Genomic DNA, 16,263 nt, shown 5'->3' on the forward strand with positions numbered 1-16,263 from the left:
CTGCACACACACACGCACGCACGCACGCACGCACGCACGCACGCACGCACGCGCGCACACACACACACACACACACACACACACACACACACACACACACACACACACACACACACACACACACACACAAAAATAACAACATAGTAACGGAGCAGAGGGAGGGTCAGGTTTGGCCAACAAAATTCTACTTCCCCTGTCGAGCAGCGCAACAGTTACCCGCGTTTTCTTTACTTTCACTTTCGAGTTCTAAAAAGCGCGAGCGCAGCATTATGCCCAAACAAGTAGAACCAGGAACAGGTGGAGCCTTGATATCTGCGTTAAGCACAAAGGTCTCAGCGAGCAGTTAAAGGAAGACACAGCAGTCAATGCGCAGTGACTTTAAGGTAAGATACTTTTTGTTTCTACTTTATTAGGCTGAACAATTTTATTTATTACTGGGTCGACATGTCTAGTATTGCCCCTTCAGCAAATCCACAAAACACAGATATAAACAGATTGTCTAGATTGTTTTTTTTTTTGTTTTTTTAACATAGGCTATCGAGCATTGCAACAATTTCCTCCAGTTCATAGATTGGAGGAAATCTAATCTATGTGTTGGATTTCCTTCAATATATGAATTGGAGGAATTCATAGATTGGAGGAAAATATAGGTAGAATATTTACCTATGAATTACATATATAAGTAATACAGAAAGTTTTTGTTTTCAAATTCTAGCTGGACACTAAACATCTGTCCATAGTAGGAGACATATATAAATAAGAATGATAGTCAAAAGGTGTGGAAAAATATATCGAACTTTTTCTGGGACATAACTAAGAGTTTGCTTGTACATAAACATAGATTACTGAATACAGATTGATATATTTTTGGTTGTGGTTTCAAAACAATCATGGCGGCGACTTTGTTTCACTTGCATAACTGGAAAATACCCCCAGCCCAGAACCATCTTAAGTTGACCTGCTTTCACTTTGTTTCACTTTGCTCTTCTTTTGTTTATACAGCCTTAACATGGAGGATATTCCAGAGCGGAGCTATGACCCCTTAGATAGCACACTGGTGTTTGTCAGTGGGAGGGATGACTTGGATCCATTCTGTAAGCCTGTTTTATTAAATTAAAAGGACTATTAGAGGAAGATGTCACCCATTACATTTTGGTGAATAAATTGAATGACAACATACATGCTTACATTTATTAATTCAGCTGCAGAAGATGAAGATGGACCTCTAAAGGCACAGATGTCCTGTGGTCACGCAGTCACACCAGATTCTCTTACAGAGTTTTGCCGCCATCAACTGGACCAGGTGATTATGAGTCATTTGTTAAATTCAACTCCATCTTCACCCAGTCGTGTGCTGACATAGTGGAATCAACTGTGCATAAAACTACTGTCCTCCACTTTGTTTTTATTCATGCAACTATGTATATAACAGGAGATCATTATGATTTTTTTAAATTATAAATTTAAGGTTAGAGATAAGGAAAAAAAATTTTTATTTGTCCGTGACTGTGCATGAAGAATATTATTTTTTTAATGCTATAATTTAATAAAATGATTTGTTTTCAAGGGTAATTTTAAATTCAAGTGCCCTGCATTGGTGCATGGAACAACTAAATGCAATAAGCCCTGGTCTTACCAAGAGGTGCGGAGATTGGCTGATTTGACCGTTGAGGAGATGCAGTACTTTGAGGAGAACATAGCTCGCCTTGCTGCAGCGGAGGGCAGCGAAATTCAGCCTGTAAGTCTATCGCAGGCCTTTTTACTTCAACATTTTTACTGTAAGATTTTAAAATTATTAAATCCATATTCTATTTTTTCTAACAGTGTCCTAAATGTAAAACTAATGTTGAGAGGAAAAACCTGACCAACCTGTGTGTCCAGTGCCTCATCTGCTCTGCTGACCAGGAGCGGGCTTATCAGTTCTGCTGGCAGTGTCTGAAGCAGTGGAAAGGCCGCGGCCCACGCTCTGACCGCTGTGACAACGACGGCTGCAGCAACAAGAACCTGGAGCTTCTGCAGACATGTAAAACCATTGATCTGCCTCAAGTACGAGATGCCACAAACTGCCCGTCTGTGCGGGCCTGTCCTGAGTGCGGTGTTATAGTGGAGCATAGCAGAAAAAACTGTAAAAATGTTCATTGTCCTCGTTGCCGTCTTGAGTTCTGTTTTATCTGTTTGAAAGCAAAAATTAAATGTAGCAGAACCAGTACACCCTTCATCCTCTGCCAAGGTGGAGTGGCCCCAAGACAGACCTCAATCCCAGTGCTCAATAAAGAGGGCACGAGAAGAGAAAGGGGGGATGTTGTGTCTGCACATCAAAGAGTGCTTCAACAATACAGACGAATGAGAATGAGAAGGTTAAGAGCTGAGTTTGACTGATTAATGGCAAGATGTTTTGTAAATATTTCAGTAACATGGCCTATTCGTAACCAAACATTGATCATGTACAACAGTTGTGATGTTGATATATTAACAAGTTTCAAAATAATTGTGACTGATGTAAAAATTGTTTATATTTAGCCCTTATGAAGACTCTGTGAGTAAAATGTGTTAATAAATCCTTTGCAAAATCAGACTGCCTCAACTACTCAATACAGCCTTGTTTATATTTTGTTTTGCAGAATGAGACCCAAATGTTGGGTTTCCAGATCTTACAGCTGAAGTCAGTTTGGAAATGAACATAAATTGACTGTCTGCTACTTCCATTGGCATGTTCATGTAAAGTGAAAGACGCTTGTGTCCTCATGTAGATTTTGACAACCCACGTTTTTGTGCCATTTTCAAATCAGAGCACATATACTACAAATATCACATTCAAGATGCTGCTATCATAGTCTCAAAAGATTTTTAAACTATTTACATTCTGTGTGATGCACATAACAAGTGTACTAATATGTTCAAATAATGTTTGTACTTTTTCCATTGATTTTAATCTTTGTGAACTCTCTATTGTATACTGATATTAAATTTAAAAAGGGGACACTGTATGATTATATGTACTTACATCTTGACTGGGAGCAGTTGTGTCTTAATAAAACACTATATTAACTCTCAAAAAAAAAACATAACAAGGTTGATTAACTGGAACGCACCATACAGTTGTTCGTTCTGCTGTTAATGAAAGAGATTAATTAACAATGTCCCATTTTGTAGGTAGGTTATATTTTTGTCTTGTATGACCGACCATGATTCATTATTATCAATATAGAAACGTATGAATGTTATCAAACACGCTGTTATACTTGGCCTCTATAATGTGTAATATAGTTTTTCACTACTTTTGAATTCGTTCAAGTATTGAGCAAAAATATTCGCATAGTGAGTTTTGTCCCTTCGCGCTTACCGTAGGCTTCATAATCAACATGGCGGCCTTCAGGAGTGGGGTGACTCCGGGCTGCATAGTGAGGTGTTTTCTGCGAGAAAGTAGGAAAACAAAGAGCGGCATCAATCTGTTTACAGACGTCGCACCCCCAGTAAGTCTTCTCTGTTGCCTCGTGTTTTGTTCCTTGTCCGGGGCCTTTGACATTACGGCTTTATTCCCCGTTCACGGCTTCACCGAGAGCTCGGCGTGTGTGCGTGACTTTGACACTAGCGCACCTCAGGGGAACTTACATCATGTGTATTAATGACTGTAAGTGTTTGAAGCTATGTTTAGCACCAAGTGGAGTCATCATTTCTCCTAGTCCGTCCTAATACTCTGCAATATGTTTTTATTTCGACAACTTGATAGCAAATTCTGAGGGCTCTGTATGCCATGGGGGGCTAATGTAAGAGCGGTTGTATAAGCTCAAGGTTGATGCAATAACGTAATACGCGTTAATGTGTTTGTGTTCTTGCAGCATTTGCTTCAGAAGTCCCGCCTGCACACAGTGTTCGAGTGCAGGAGCCCCGTGTCCAAAACACTACTTGCTCGAAGGCACAATGGAAAGTTCCTGTGGGTCAGCGCTGTGGCTGTGCGACACAATAGCACTCAGGTAAATGGGACTAAACAACACCGTATCACTTTGTCAGTTCATAGTTTGATTTATTGCTTTTATACTTCTAGATCCCCGTTGACACAGTGGAATCTGTTCCTGTGTTTGAAGCTGCTCAAGTCATTCAGACTAACCCTGTTTCCCCTGCTGAACCTATCGCTGAACAGGTACAGTGCGGCAAACACAATCTTATACATTGTTTTCATCATGTAACCACATTGATGTAATACTATATTGACCAATGTTATGCCTTTCAGATGACAGTTGAGGCTGTGTCTGTGGCAGCTCCAGAAGTAAACATCGCGGCGGCTCAAGCAGTTCTAACCCCGCTCCCTGAGCATGTCTCAGCTGACCCCACTCCTTTCCTCACGCAGCCAATCACAGAGCAGGTGGCTGATGCTGCTCCCACTGCCATGGACATCCTGCAGGCTGTGGCTCCAGATGCCACCCTGGCAGAGCTGGGTTTGGGCGCTAGCACTCCAGTGGGACTTGTCCAGAACCTGCTGGAGTTCATGCATTTGAATCTTGGTTTGCCGTGGTGGGGGGCCATTGTTGTAGGTAAATCGAAATTTATCAAACTTAACATTACTTTGACCAGTCTTTGATTTCTTTCATTTGTTTCTCTAATTGTTTCTTTATCTTTTTCTTCCATAGGCACCGTCTTGGCTCGTTGTTTAGTGTTTCCTGTTATTGTAAAAGGCCAGAGAGAAGCAGCCAAACTGAATAACGTCATGCCAGAGATGACCAAACTCACTAACAGAATGAATGAAGCGAAACAGAGTGGAAACAAATTCGACTGTATGTTCTTTGTTCCTGCAACACTAGGCTGGGCATGAAATCTGCTGCGCTTCTCTTTAAAATCATGTTGTTTTCTGTTGCAGTTGCCAAAGCCTACTCTGAATTGAACTTATTCCAGAAAAAGCATGATGTTAACCCTCTGCGTGGTTTCTTGATCCCCGTGGTGCAGGTCAGTTTAGATGCAGTTTGTACATGCCTGGTTTTCACTGTTTTGTGAATTATGCATTTTTGTATTCTTCTTTCCCCAGGCACCTATCTTCATCTCTTTCTTCATCGCACTGAGGAAGATGGCATATCTCCCAGTGCCAAGCATGCAGACTGGAGGAGCGCTGTGGTTCCCAGACCTCACTATTGCAGACCCTTTCTATATTCTGCCTGTAGTTGTCACAGGAACCATGTTTTTTATTCTGGAGGTATGTTTTTGTTATGGACTGTAGCTTTTTAGGCATATTAAATGGTATAATATTTAAGTAATAATTGTGTCTAATTGTTTACAGTTGGGAGCAGAGTCGGGTATCGACAACCCAAATCTGAAAGCCATGAAGACTGTGCTTAGAATAATGCCCTTTGTTATCCTCCCCATGACCATTAACTTTCCTACTGTAAGTTCTTAACTGGCGCATTGTTTTGCTGTTGGTGTCATTGTTTTCAGCTTTTAACACTTGGTTATGCACATTTGTAAAACCCGTATGGTCTTGTTGTAGGCCGTGTTCACCTATTGGCTGACCTCCAACTGTTTCTCTTTGGGTCAAGTGGCTTTGCTCAAGCATCCTTTGATCAGAGAGAAGCTGAGGATCCCAGAGAGAATCAAACACCCTCAATCTGCTGTCCCTGAAAATGAGGGCCTTATTGAAAGCCTGAAGAAAGGTTATACTTTATAATAATACAATAAGCATTTTAAAAGCATAAAAGGCGTTTTATAAATCCATTCTTATACTGTTTTATGTTAAATAGGGTGGAAGAACGCTCAGCTGGCCCAGCAGCTGGCAGAGCGGGAGCGGAGAATTAAAAATCACCTTGACCTTGCTGCTAAAGGTAGACTCTTGTTACTGGCTTAAAAAAATCCTTGCTTTAATAATTGTCTAATAATACCACTTGAAAGAGTATATGAATGAGTTGTAAACCAACTTTGTTAACACAAAAATCAAATTTCTTCACTGATGTTTATTTACAATTAGAAAATCTATATCGTTCTTGCATCACAATCAGTGTTGAGTAGCATTACTTTCAAAAGTAGCCAGTGAAGTCAACTCGTCACTCCTCTGGAAAAGTAACTTGTTACTTTACTATGCTATTTTTTTAATGAAAGTAATGCATTAGAGTTCTGCTGCGTTACCATTAACAAACATCTGCATATATTGTATCGAGGTAGCCTCACATGAATGTTTTCTGACATTGAAAGCTTAATTTCGAGCTGCTGTAGAAGCTAAATCTAAACTGCTTGTTATCAGGAAATGCCTAAATCATAGCGCAATGAATCAGCTTTTCCGAGCTTTATTTACGCATTTATACTGACAAACAGTCCACAATATGAAACATTGAAATGGCAACATTTTAAAAAGGTGTGTTTTGCAACTTTTGATGTGAAAGAGAAAGTCTATTAGTGCATATTTGATGCAGTGACTGTATGGATGGTAAGCCTGGTACCTTTGCTTTCCAAAAACAATGGTCCTGGAGCATCCTAGAGGCCACAAGGATTGAAAGTTAAGATGCCATGATGGCATACAGCAACTGGTTCACTACAAAGTCAGATACACATTAATTATGCATTAATAAGCATTATTTACTTTTCCCCCCAAAAAAGGTTGCATAATGCACATTTAAAAAGCAGACAAAAATAAGGCAAATAACCTACTTTTACGACGTAAACACAAAACTTCAGATGTAAAGTTGTACAGGGGCTTCTTCCCTCTGCTGCTCAGGTACAAGTGCCTGCTCCGTGGCCACGGCCGCACTGGGATCAGGCTTTGGTGAGATGGGAGGAGATGACCTGAAGTAATGAGTTATTGTAGTGAAAAAGCATCTAGAGTACTAGATTACTTTGGCAGGGAAAACAATCACTCAGTCATCACAATCATCATTACTTTACTGACTAAAGCAAACTGTACTGGGACGAGGTAATGCGTCTCCTTACACAAGATGTTCTACAATATTTATTTTGGTTGCATTTGTTTTTCAGGTCCACTGAGGCAGACTTTCACCCATAATCCTTTGCAGCAAAACCAAGCAACGTCTCCCAAAGGAAAGTCATCCACCAGCAAGACGAAGCCATGGAAAGACACTTTGGGTTGAAACAGTAAATAAGTCCTGTAATTTAGCAAAAATGTTGTTTTGTAAATATTTATGGCTCAAAGAGCAAAGATAAGGGGCTGATTATCTCTGTACTATTATAATAAAATTATGTCTATCACTAGTTGTTTTGCATTGATTTACCATTTGCTCCATTGATCCCTCAAGAGAAAAGACACAATAATATTGTTAAAGTCATTTATTATAAATATGTTTGCAGCTGAAAAGTCTGATATATTCACATCCTAACAGTTCTTTATGAAAAAGTTCACATGTAAAAAAAAATAGCCCTTCCTTCACATGTGGAAATAGCAGTGCCATAAGTTGTACACGAAGTTGCCCATTTTCATGTCCTGCTCCTTTTCAGGGAGAATGAAAACATTTCTTGGATTCATTAGTTGAAATGCTACAAGATGTCAATTAAATCATTTCCACTAATATGTACATCTCTGTCCTAAAAAGGTAATCAAGCACCCGGCTGGGTCTTCAACGTCCTGTCCGGGAGGAGTCACAGAGCAGGTCGACTCGCGGCCAGTGTTTGGTATTTTTAGTATTTTGCACATTCAGTAGAAGTCACAGTTGTCCTACTCCTCTTTGTCCATTTCAGTCAAAACAGAGAAGCACACCTTCTGAATCAAGATCCCCGATTTGGCTGCAAACATATTAGCATAAATATTAGTACAGAGTGGAGAACAAAGACCCTAACTTCATACAATAACATTATTCTACAGTCATTTAGTATTATTCAGTGAATGAGTTAAACTAACCAATCATTTTCCTCAGCCACAGTGGCCTCTTGTAGGCTGGAGTGTAGCAGCAGAGAAAGTAAACCGGCACCCCTGACAGAGCGATGCCAATACCAATGAGAGAGTTGATGGTGTCACTGTAAAGTGGCACCACGACCAGGAAGACGGTCAGGAAACAAAAAATGATCGGGTAGAACAGACTGAGCTGAAGGAAGAGAAAAACAACGTTGGCTCATTGTTCAACATTAGGCCTACAAAACAAATCAACACATGTTTTAATAAGTATATGTTGGGATCAGTGCAGTTTTACCTTGAGTGGTCTTTTGCGGTCCGGCTGTTTCCAGCGCAAATACAGCTGCCCCAAAATGGAGAGACCCACAAAGAACCAGTAGCTGAAGCTGTAGTAGTTGATAAGTCTAAAGACATCTTCTACACACAAGTATATCAACGCCATGACTCCCTGTAATGACACAGAGATTAATACAGAAAATGTAATCGTTAAAATAAGGCTTGTATTTTTGATTGGCTTACGTTGAAAAGCAGAGCAGGGATCGGAGTGTAGCGGAAGACGTGGATCATGCTCAGGCAGTCGGGTAGATGGCCTTCCCTGGAGCCCACAAAGAACAGCCTGCGCAAGACAAACAGTTTAAATCTGAACATATATACAGTATATACACCGACATATACAAAGTAAAAGTAGTTGCTCACCTGGAAGAGGCCAAAATTGAAGCATTGAGGCCGCCAAAGCAGGACAGGGCCACTGCTAAAGGAATAGTCCAGTTCATGACACCGAACACTTTGTCTGCAAATGTCTGGTAAATAAAAAGTAACATAAACGCACAATCTTACTTCATCCTCATCATGAGACTAATGAGGCCACAGAGGCATTTTCTTATCTTAATACGAACCACAGCAACTGCATCACTGTCCAGGATAGCGTTCATGGGGAGGATGGCGTAGTAGGCCACATTGGTCAAGATGTAGATCACAGTCACAATGGGCATGGAAATTGCGATGGCCAGAGGGAGATTCCTGTAGTTTAGAGAAACAGCCACCAGAGGGAAGCAGAGCATGAGTCAACAGGGGGCACAGAGGTTCCTCACAGGACTACAGGTCAAAGGCTTTAGGTGAGCAAAAGGTTGGGTCTGGGATTAGTTGAATATTTGTCACTAAATCTCCCTGAGAACACAGTCACAAGTGCCCATGGTTCATTTGGCTTATAGTCGTCAGTTTTTTGATAAACGCAAAACTATTCCCGTCTTGAAAAGTAAATTACAACAAGGTTTCAGAAATGTCAGCCATCATACCGTTTGCAATTCATATGTGAGCCAAACTAGAACTTGTAATTATTTATAATTACAATTGCGAATCATAGATAAAGAAATTGTTCGTGATCACTGTCAGAGAAGAAGAAAAATCATTTTGTAGACCTTTTGTGAAGCACTTTGGTCGATAACAGTTGTTTTTAAATGTGCCATATAAATACATCTGTTTTATGCAGCACATTTGGCTGACCCTGAAACCATAAGAAAATGATTGAAGTTTTTTGCCTCTTTAAGTAATAATTGATCACAGGGTTGTCATCCGTACCTCCATGTGTTACTCTTAACATCGTCCAAATTTTAACCTTTCACTGTTTTTATTGTCCCCTATTGTAAATAAAGTGAGTTTCAGCTCGCTCCCTCAGTCCATTCTTAATATTACAGACTATGAGTTCATATAGTACCTCTCTGGGTTCTTGATCTCCTCAGTGACAAAGTTGAGCGTGTCCCATCCAGAGTAGGAGAACAGTGCAGAGTACAGGGCCAGAGCTAAACCCCCAGGGTCCCGGGACGAGCCGTCGAAGAGCCCCTCGAAGTTCTGCGTATGGCCTTAGAATCAAAATCAGAATCAGAATCCCTTTATTGTCATTGCACAGTGCACAACGGAATTAAAAAGCCGCTCCACAGTTGTCCAAAAAAACATCCACACATCAAGAAAAAACAGGAAGAGTGATGACCATGACCTCATAATGGTAAATGAATAAATAATATGGTCAAATTGGCACCTTGTCCGAGCTTGACCAGGCCGGTGATGATGACAGCAATGAGGGCTATAACTTTGGCGTATGTGAAGAAGTCTTGAACTCTGGTGCCCCATTTCACATAGGCACAATTGACGAAGGTCAGCAAACCTACGACACAGAAGAGACACGACATGTAGTTTAACACGTTGTAGAAAGAGTCCCACTCGGACAATCGCGCTCTCAGCTGTGACATTTGCTCTGTGTCAGTGGCTTTCCGTGGCTGATCTAAGGAAACACTGATGCTGACTAAAGCAGACCGGCCTGTTGTTTTTAGTGCAGGAAACAGATTTCACACATAGGGCCACGCAGGTACAGCTGAGAACTTGGAGCGGCTGTGACTCTGTTTGGAGTGATCCTGATTGATCCATTAGCAACAGAAAGAAAAGATATAGAATAGAAAATAAACTCCACTATTGCTGTTCTTGAAAAAACATGACGTGTTCAATGATGTATGTCTGTGTCTGAGTGCGGCCTTTTTACTATGAGCCATGTATGAGCCTGGTTTTGAATTGAAAAATGTAATATCTGGAGCATGAGAATATTGAGAAGTAGATAGATTGACATATTACAATGAACAGACAACAAATACTGTTCTTCAAACCCCAGCTATTTCAAACATAACAACTAATACAATACTAGTGAATCATGGATGGAATATGACTCATTATTATATCCATGAGAAGTGACAATATGTAAATATGTAACAATGAAAAGTAGAAAGGCAGTGAGGCAACTGTTAGTAAGTAGATACTTCTGTATTTTGGAAACATAATACAGTTCACTGAAATATGTAGGTCAACTGTAACAAGATTTGAAAAGAAAGAAAAATGCTACATTTTGAAACCTAGTTTCTAACTCAATAAGAATCCGAGTGGATAGAGGATGAACGATGTTGAAATACTTTATAATCAGGTTACACTGACTCTAGTGTAATATCACAGTCCAGACATGGCTCCTCACTGCCCTCATCAGCTCACTATCCTTGACATCATCCTCCACCATCCACCCTAACTACATACACAGCAGGCTGGTTAATGTGCTTTGTGAGGACAAAGACTTTGATTCATTTTCTGGAGCCTACCCACAACCTTAACCCAACTGATCCCTTATCTCTCCTCTAGTACATGTTGTCAATGATCTATAAACCTCTGCTGTAGGTCACAAGGAAATTAAGTTCTGACAAACGGGCGAAAACGGGCAACGCTTTTGAGTCCCCACATGAGTCACCAACATGTACACACGCTGACCACCAAAACAGCAGCCACAGCGAGCCCAAGGCTATCGGGTTCCACAACACTGACAGGGAGACGATCATAACAAGTCAGAAGTCGGCAGGGAGTCAGCGATAACACAAGCAGTGGAAGGACGCTGCCACACAGAAGCGGAGAGGTGCTGTGTGGATACTGTAAGGGGAGACGGGTGAGAGGCAGTGGGAAAGGGAAGAGGAAAGAGGGGAGGATAGCCAACACAGGGTGTCTGGAAGTGCAGGGGAGAAGGAAGGGCCAGTCGCCAGTTGTGCAGTCACACCTTGGTGGACTTATCTAATTAGATAAAAGAACAACCAATAAATGAATGATAAAACAACACTATAAAACGAGCTATACAAGTTTGCTGAATTCATATTAAGAATGAATGAATGAAATGAATTTTTTCCACCACACTGAACCTAATATTACTGCGTTTACCACATACTACTCTATTACTACTCCACTAATACTGCTCCCTGTGAAAAGTCATTCTCAGCTGGACTTCATTCATCCTGAATTCAGAAGAAAAAAGTAGGTAAGAACTGAACCGCAGATAGTGATGATTTGGACATTTTCTTCTGGCATTTATTAAAGCCACACCGCGTAACATTCTACCCAATACATAGAATAAAGTTCAAGCATTCATTTTTATTACACACATTACACATATTGTTGAAATATACATGTGTTAGCTGTGAGCGGCTCACCTCCTAAAACCTGACTGTAACTTTACCAGGAGTGGGTACGTCTCCAGAGTGTCGCCATGGAGATGTCGACTAAACACAGCTATATATGAGAGTTAAATAAGTCCTCATCCAAATCCATTCTTTGATTACCCACAACAAATGTTCTGCGTCTATGTGGTCACTAGGGGCATGTTTTGTTTTGGCTACAGTACAGTCCAATATGTTGCGCAGTGTGCCTTTAAAAATAACTTTTTGGTGTGTTTTTTTTAGTTGCAGTGTGCTGCCCAGGTCATAGTCTGACGGTGAATCGGACTTTACTTCAAAGCTATCAGTGTTCTCAGCCTTTCTCCAGCACTTTTTTATCACCACAAGAGTCTGTTTGTTCTATGCGGAAGCCTTTCACGTGCGTGTGTATGTGTGAGTGCGAGTGTGTGTGTGGGTGGATGAATGAGAGATATTTATTGCAACCAGGGGCAATATAATTTATCTTGACTGTTTAATCGAGGCACTTCCGAGAAAAGAGGGGGAAAAAAGAAAGTCTAGTGTGATTGTGGCTTCTTGATTACTGGATGATATTTTAGAACTAGTCATTAACAGTTAGACAGGTGGACAATAGGTGGCGTTCACGTGACATCACAACTTTCTAAAGAGCCGATAGTTTAAAATTGAGGCGGTTGGGCAGGAAAATTCCATGGTGGTAACTATAGTAAGTGTTGATTTTTCTGGGAGAATCTACATTAAACAAAAACGGTCTCATAATAATAAGTAAAATAATAAGTTCATAATAACATAATAAGTAAGCAATAATGCACGACAAGGTGTCCATTATCAGAAATAACTGGACGACGCAGAGGTTGCTTCCGCGGAGTCCAGTTATTCTGATTATTGACACCTCGGAGTGCATCATCCCGCTTATACCATGGTCCCGTGAACTGAAACTGTTCATTGGGGCCTGTTTGTTTATTATCTATTTAAGTCCTGGGCAGATGTGATATATAACGCAAAATATAATAATAAAACCTATAGGTTCAAAAATTTGAAGATGTCATAATCTCAGATGGAGGGCAGTGGCCAATATAACTCTATGGTAGAGAAACGGAAAATCATTAAACCTCATCAGTATTTGGTAGTGATTGGATTCATGAACCCACCGTAATATTTTTTGGCAGAAAGTCTTTAACTGGCCATAATCACATCTTTCAAAGAAAAATAATTGGACCTTAGTTTACATGAGCCGACCGAGAAGACAATGAACTTTGAGACATTTTCTATATCACATGGAGTCTCCCAGTAATGACAGTGATATTAGCCAAAAACTAAATGTCACCAACGTGGAATTTTCAGTCGCCCTCCGCCTCAATTTTAAACCACAGGCTCTTTCGAAAGTTGTGATGTCACGTGAATGTGACCTATTGGACAGTATTAATCCAGAAAGGTTAGTTGTTCATTTGAGGAGATTCATGCTGTTTCTTGAGCCTAAAGTCATGATGATACTAGACCCATGCAACACCCAACATGTACTGAGGACAACAGACCTTTTTCCCTTAGCTAGACCAAATTACATAGCGTTTTAAGGTTTCTAGTTCCTTTTTCAATTGCTGACCACAGCTTTGTCACCATATTTCACTTCTCTAATCTGAGAGACATTCACGTGCTATGTCTTAAAAGTATTATAGCCATAGACGATTTGGATGATTCATTTTAGTATGTAGTAAAGACCAAAAGAGGGTACTTACATATACAAGCCGCTGCCAGGAGCCGGTTTGCGACGTAGGGCGCTATACAGGTGGGGAAGATGGGCTGTACCATGTAGTTGGAGAAGGTGATGGCTATGACTGCCTGACTTGTGGGCTCGATGATCAACAGCGAAGTCCACAGTCGGATGAAGGCCATAAACCCCCCGAAAGCCTCCAGGATGTAGGCATAGGAGGCGCCTGATTTGGTGATGGTGGTCCCCAACTCTGCGTAGCACAAAGCCCCAAAAACAGAAAAGATACCCCCGACGGTCCACACCACCAGAGACAGGCCATACGACGCGCTGTGGATCAGGACGCCCTTTGGAGAGACAAAAATGCCCGAGCCGATCATGTTCCCCACGATGAGGCACACGCCATTTAACAGGGAAATCTCCTTCTTCAGCTTCATCGACTCCCCCGACCCTTCAGTTTTCTCAGACGAAGGGCCGCCATTTGTGGTCAAGCTTTCGGATGCCATTGTCCAAAATAGTCTCACTTTACAATTCTTATATATATATATTTACACACAAAAAGTTCAGCCTGAGAATTAGTTTCCAATCCCTCTTGTGATTTATCCCTGGTTATCTGCCATCGCCTGTGGTCATCTGTGGAGGCAAAACAGAAAACAGGTCAGGTTGGGAGGGGGGGTGTTGTTGCCATGGCAATTAGTTATCCTATGGTAAATAGTTGCGTTGAAGCAATCAGACACAAATCTAATCAAAAACAAGCACATTTACATGTCACACTAACGCAAAGGGACACTCCGTGCAAAGCATTCGGGATATCGCTGTGCCATTAAGTCGCACGGCAAATGGCCTTTTAAGCTTGAGTGTATTGACAGAGCAAGAGGCAGAGGAGCAAACACGCGCCACATGCCTGAAAATACTAGCAGATCTTGTTAGTAACCCCTTTGGTCTACCTATGGATGAGTAATCAACACAAAAAAAATCCACTGACTCTCACTCAAAAGCAGTGATTCTTACTTGTCAGCATCGTGGCCGGTCACATGTTATCCAAAGTTCATTATTCATCAACATGTGGAAGACGTGGTGCTGATTTGTGACGTGGCTTTGCGAATAGCAATTGATAGATTATTAGGCTACTAAATATTTTGCACCAAATTACGGATAAGCTGAACAAAATAGGACACCAGGTTTTCAATTGATGCAGCCAATAACATTCACGAGCCAAACCTTTTGAGCCAGACTCAAACCTGGATAAATGGGGGGTCTTTATCAAACCTACGAAAGTCAAATGATTTTCTAAGTCAAAACAAACTGGCTAATGATTTTAAGTAGCCTTCAATATTGACACGATACACAATAGTCAAGCATCTCTGAGTGGTGTCCTTACCTTGCGGCGCAGGAGTAGTGGCACGTGAGTGTGTTGCGGGAGCGTGGACCTGTGAAGCAGAGAGAGTGGAGAGGTGAGTGTTCCTGCTTACATGTGATCAACATGAGACTGTAAGAGGCGAGGCCCTCGCAGAGACAGGGCAAGGTCCACTCGTTGCAGCTGATAATTTGTCCCCCTTAAGTTACTCAAAGTCAGAAACTTAATCAGAGATCAGACAGCAAAGGCAATTAATATTCAGATAGTCAAGTGGTTGTTATCTGAAAGTTTCTCTTCGACTCTGCGGTGTCAGCCGCCTATCTGATGCAGTGAAGTCAAAGTCAAAGGTCAAAGCCAGATTGTCAACTTTCTGCACTTTCTTAGTAAAGTTCATGTACGTTTGATAGTTTTTCTCGAAGACCATAATAATGCCTCTGTAGTAAACCAAGGAAAACTAAGGAAAACAAATCTGTGAAATCTTGCTATGTTCTGGTAAAAAGCATATGCACTTAATATTCCTCAAATTTAGCATTTTCATTACTTTTCTTGCATTGAATAATTATCTCAATGTATTGTATTTACGTGAGTAGTACTAAAATAACTCATTTATACACATTTATAATCTTTAGCCAAACTTCTACACAAATCTGAGTGAGGCAAAATAGCTATAGGGCAATCCCCATTTTATTGCTTTTTTTTTATGACTGTGATAGTGAAGGTTAATAAGCTCCTAAAACAAGTCATTATTAGCCTATATATCTATATTTGTTTTCAGCAGCTTGAATGGACATAACAGAAGACAGCTGTTGATTATAGTTAGCATACCCTCTCCAGGTGTCGTTGTGTCTTGCTCTTCCTCCCCTGTGGTCAAAATCGTGTGTCTTCAAACTGGTATCTCTCTTACTGCCCGTCAGGTCTCACTCACTACACTCCATGCGTCCTCGTGGTCCTCCGTTTCCTCTTCGCCTTGACGTGTCCGTGCGCGCCTCAGCTGATGGACCTGTGGCTTTTACGCACTTGCGCTTCCCTTTGCTTTATGTCTCTCTCTCTGCCAAGGAGACGACCCGACAGGCGCGGGAGGGGCGGGTAATTGCCTCCCATTGTATGCGCTGAATGAGTTTCGCCATCATCTTATTTATACTTAATTAGATTACCATGCACTTTAAACGCTGAAACCAATCTTTTTAATCATGGCCCACAGGAAAAAATCACCCGTCGCACGCCAGTGTTGTCATCTGTGTTTTATCAGACTAACAGCATCGTTTGTAATTATAGGCTCTGTAATAAGCTACACAACCATCTAAACATCTGTAGCCTATAATTAATTGGATGATGATAATATTTGTTTTTAGGCTAGAATATAAAGAATAGCCTGCATAGTTTCTGATGTATT

At 41.0% G+C, this 16,263-nt stretch overlaps 3 protein-coding genes across 3 annotated transcripts; 2 read left to right on the top strand and 1 right to left on the bottom strand.

Moving 5' to 3' along the window:
- The first annotated feature begins 363 nt into the window (after positions 1-363).
- Positions 364-2,528, top strand: LOC306980762 (E3 ubiquitin-protein ligase RNF19B-like). Its single transcript, XM_079580189.1, has 5 exons — positions 364-383; positions 1,003-1,094; positions 1,203-1,303; positions 1,568-1,738; positions 1,825-2,528. The coding sequence occupies exons 2-5, from the start codon at positions 1,010-1,012 to the stop codon at positions 2,377-2,379; spliced, it is 912 nt and encodes a 303-aa protein (XP_079436315.1). The 5' UTR covers positions 364-383; positions 1,003-1,009; the 3' UTR covers positions 2,380-2,528.
- Positions 2,529-3,351: 823 nt separating this feature from the next.
- oxa1l (OXA1L mitochondrial inner membrane protein) lies at positions 3,352-7,177 on the top strand. The gene is made up of 11 exons (XM_079580205.1): positions 3,352-3,473; positions 3,840-3,974; positions 4,046-4,141; positions 4,232-4,532; positions 4,629-4,772; positions 4,856-4,941; positions 5,021-5,185; positions 5,270-5,374; positions 5,477-5,639; positions 5,727-5,807; positions 6,952-7,177. Exons 1-11 carry the CDS (start codon positions 3,363-3,365, stop codon positions 7,062-7,064), a joined length of 1,500 nt encoding a protein of 499 aa, XP_079436331.1. The 5' UTR covers positions 3,352-3,362; the 3' UTR covers positions 7,065-7,177.
- Positions 7,178-7,279: 102 nt separating this feature from the next.
- On the bottom strand, positions 7,280-15,871 carry slc7a7 (solute carrier family 7 member 7). Its single transcript, XM_079580233.1, has 11 exons — positions 15,696-15,871; positions 14,895-14,943; positions 13,542-14,146; positions 9,855-9,980; positions 9,534-9,678; positions 8,716-8,839; positions 8,516-8,619; positions 8,339-8,435; positions 8,118-8,267; positions 7,829-8,012; positions 7,280-7,713 (listed from the first exon to the last, which is right to left on the bottom strand). Exons 3-11 carry the CDS (start codon positions 14,017-14,019, stop codon positions 7,646-7,648), a joined length of 1,476 nt encoding a protein of 491 aa, XP_079436359.1. The 5' UTR covers positions 14,020-14,146; positions 14,895-14,943; positions 15,696-15,871; the 3' UTR covers positions 7,280-7,645.
- Positions 15,872-16,263: the final 392 nt, after the last annotated feature.

The sequence above is a fragment of the Gobius niger genome (genome assembly GCF_951799975.1).
Source record: "Gobius niger genome assembly, chromosome: 21".
Taxonomy (NCBI): Eukaryota; Metazoa; Chordata; class Actinopteri; order Gobiiformes; family Gobiidae; genus Gobius; species Gobius niger.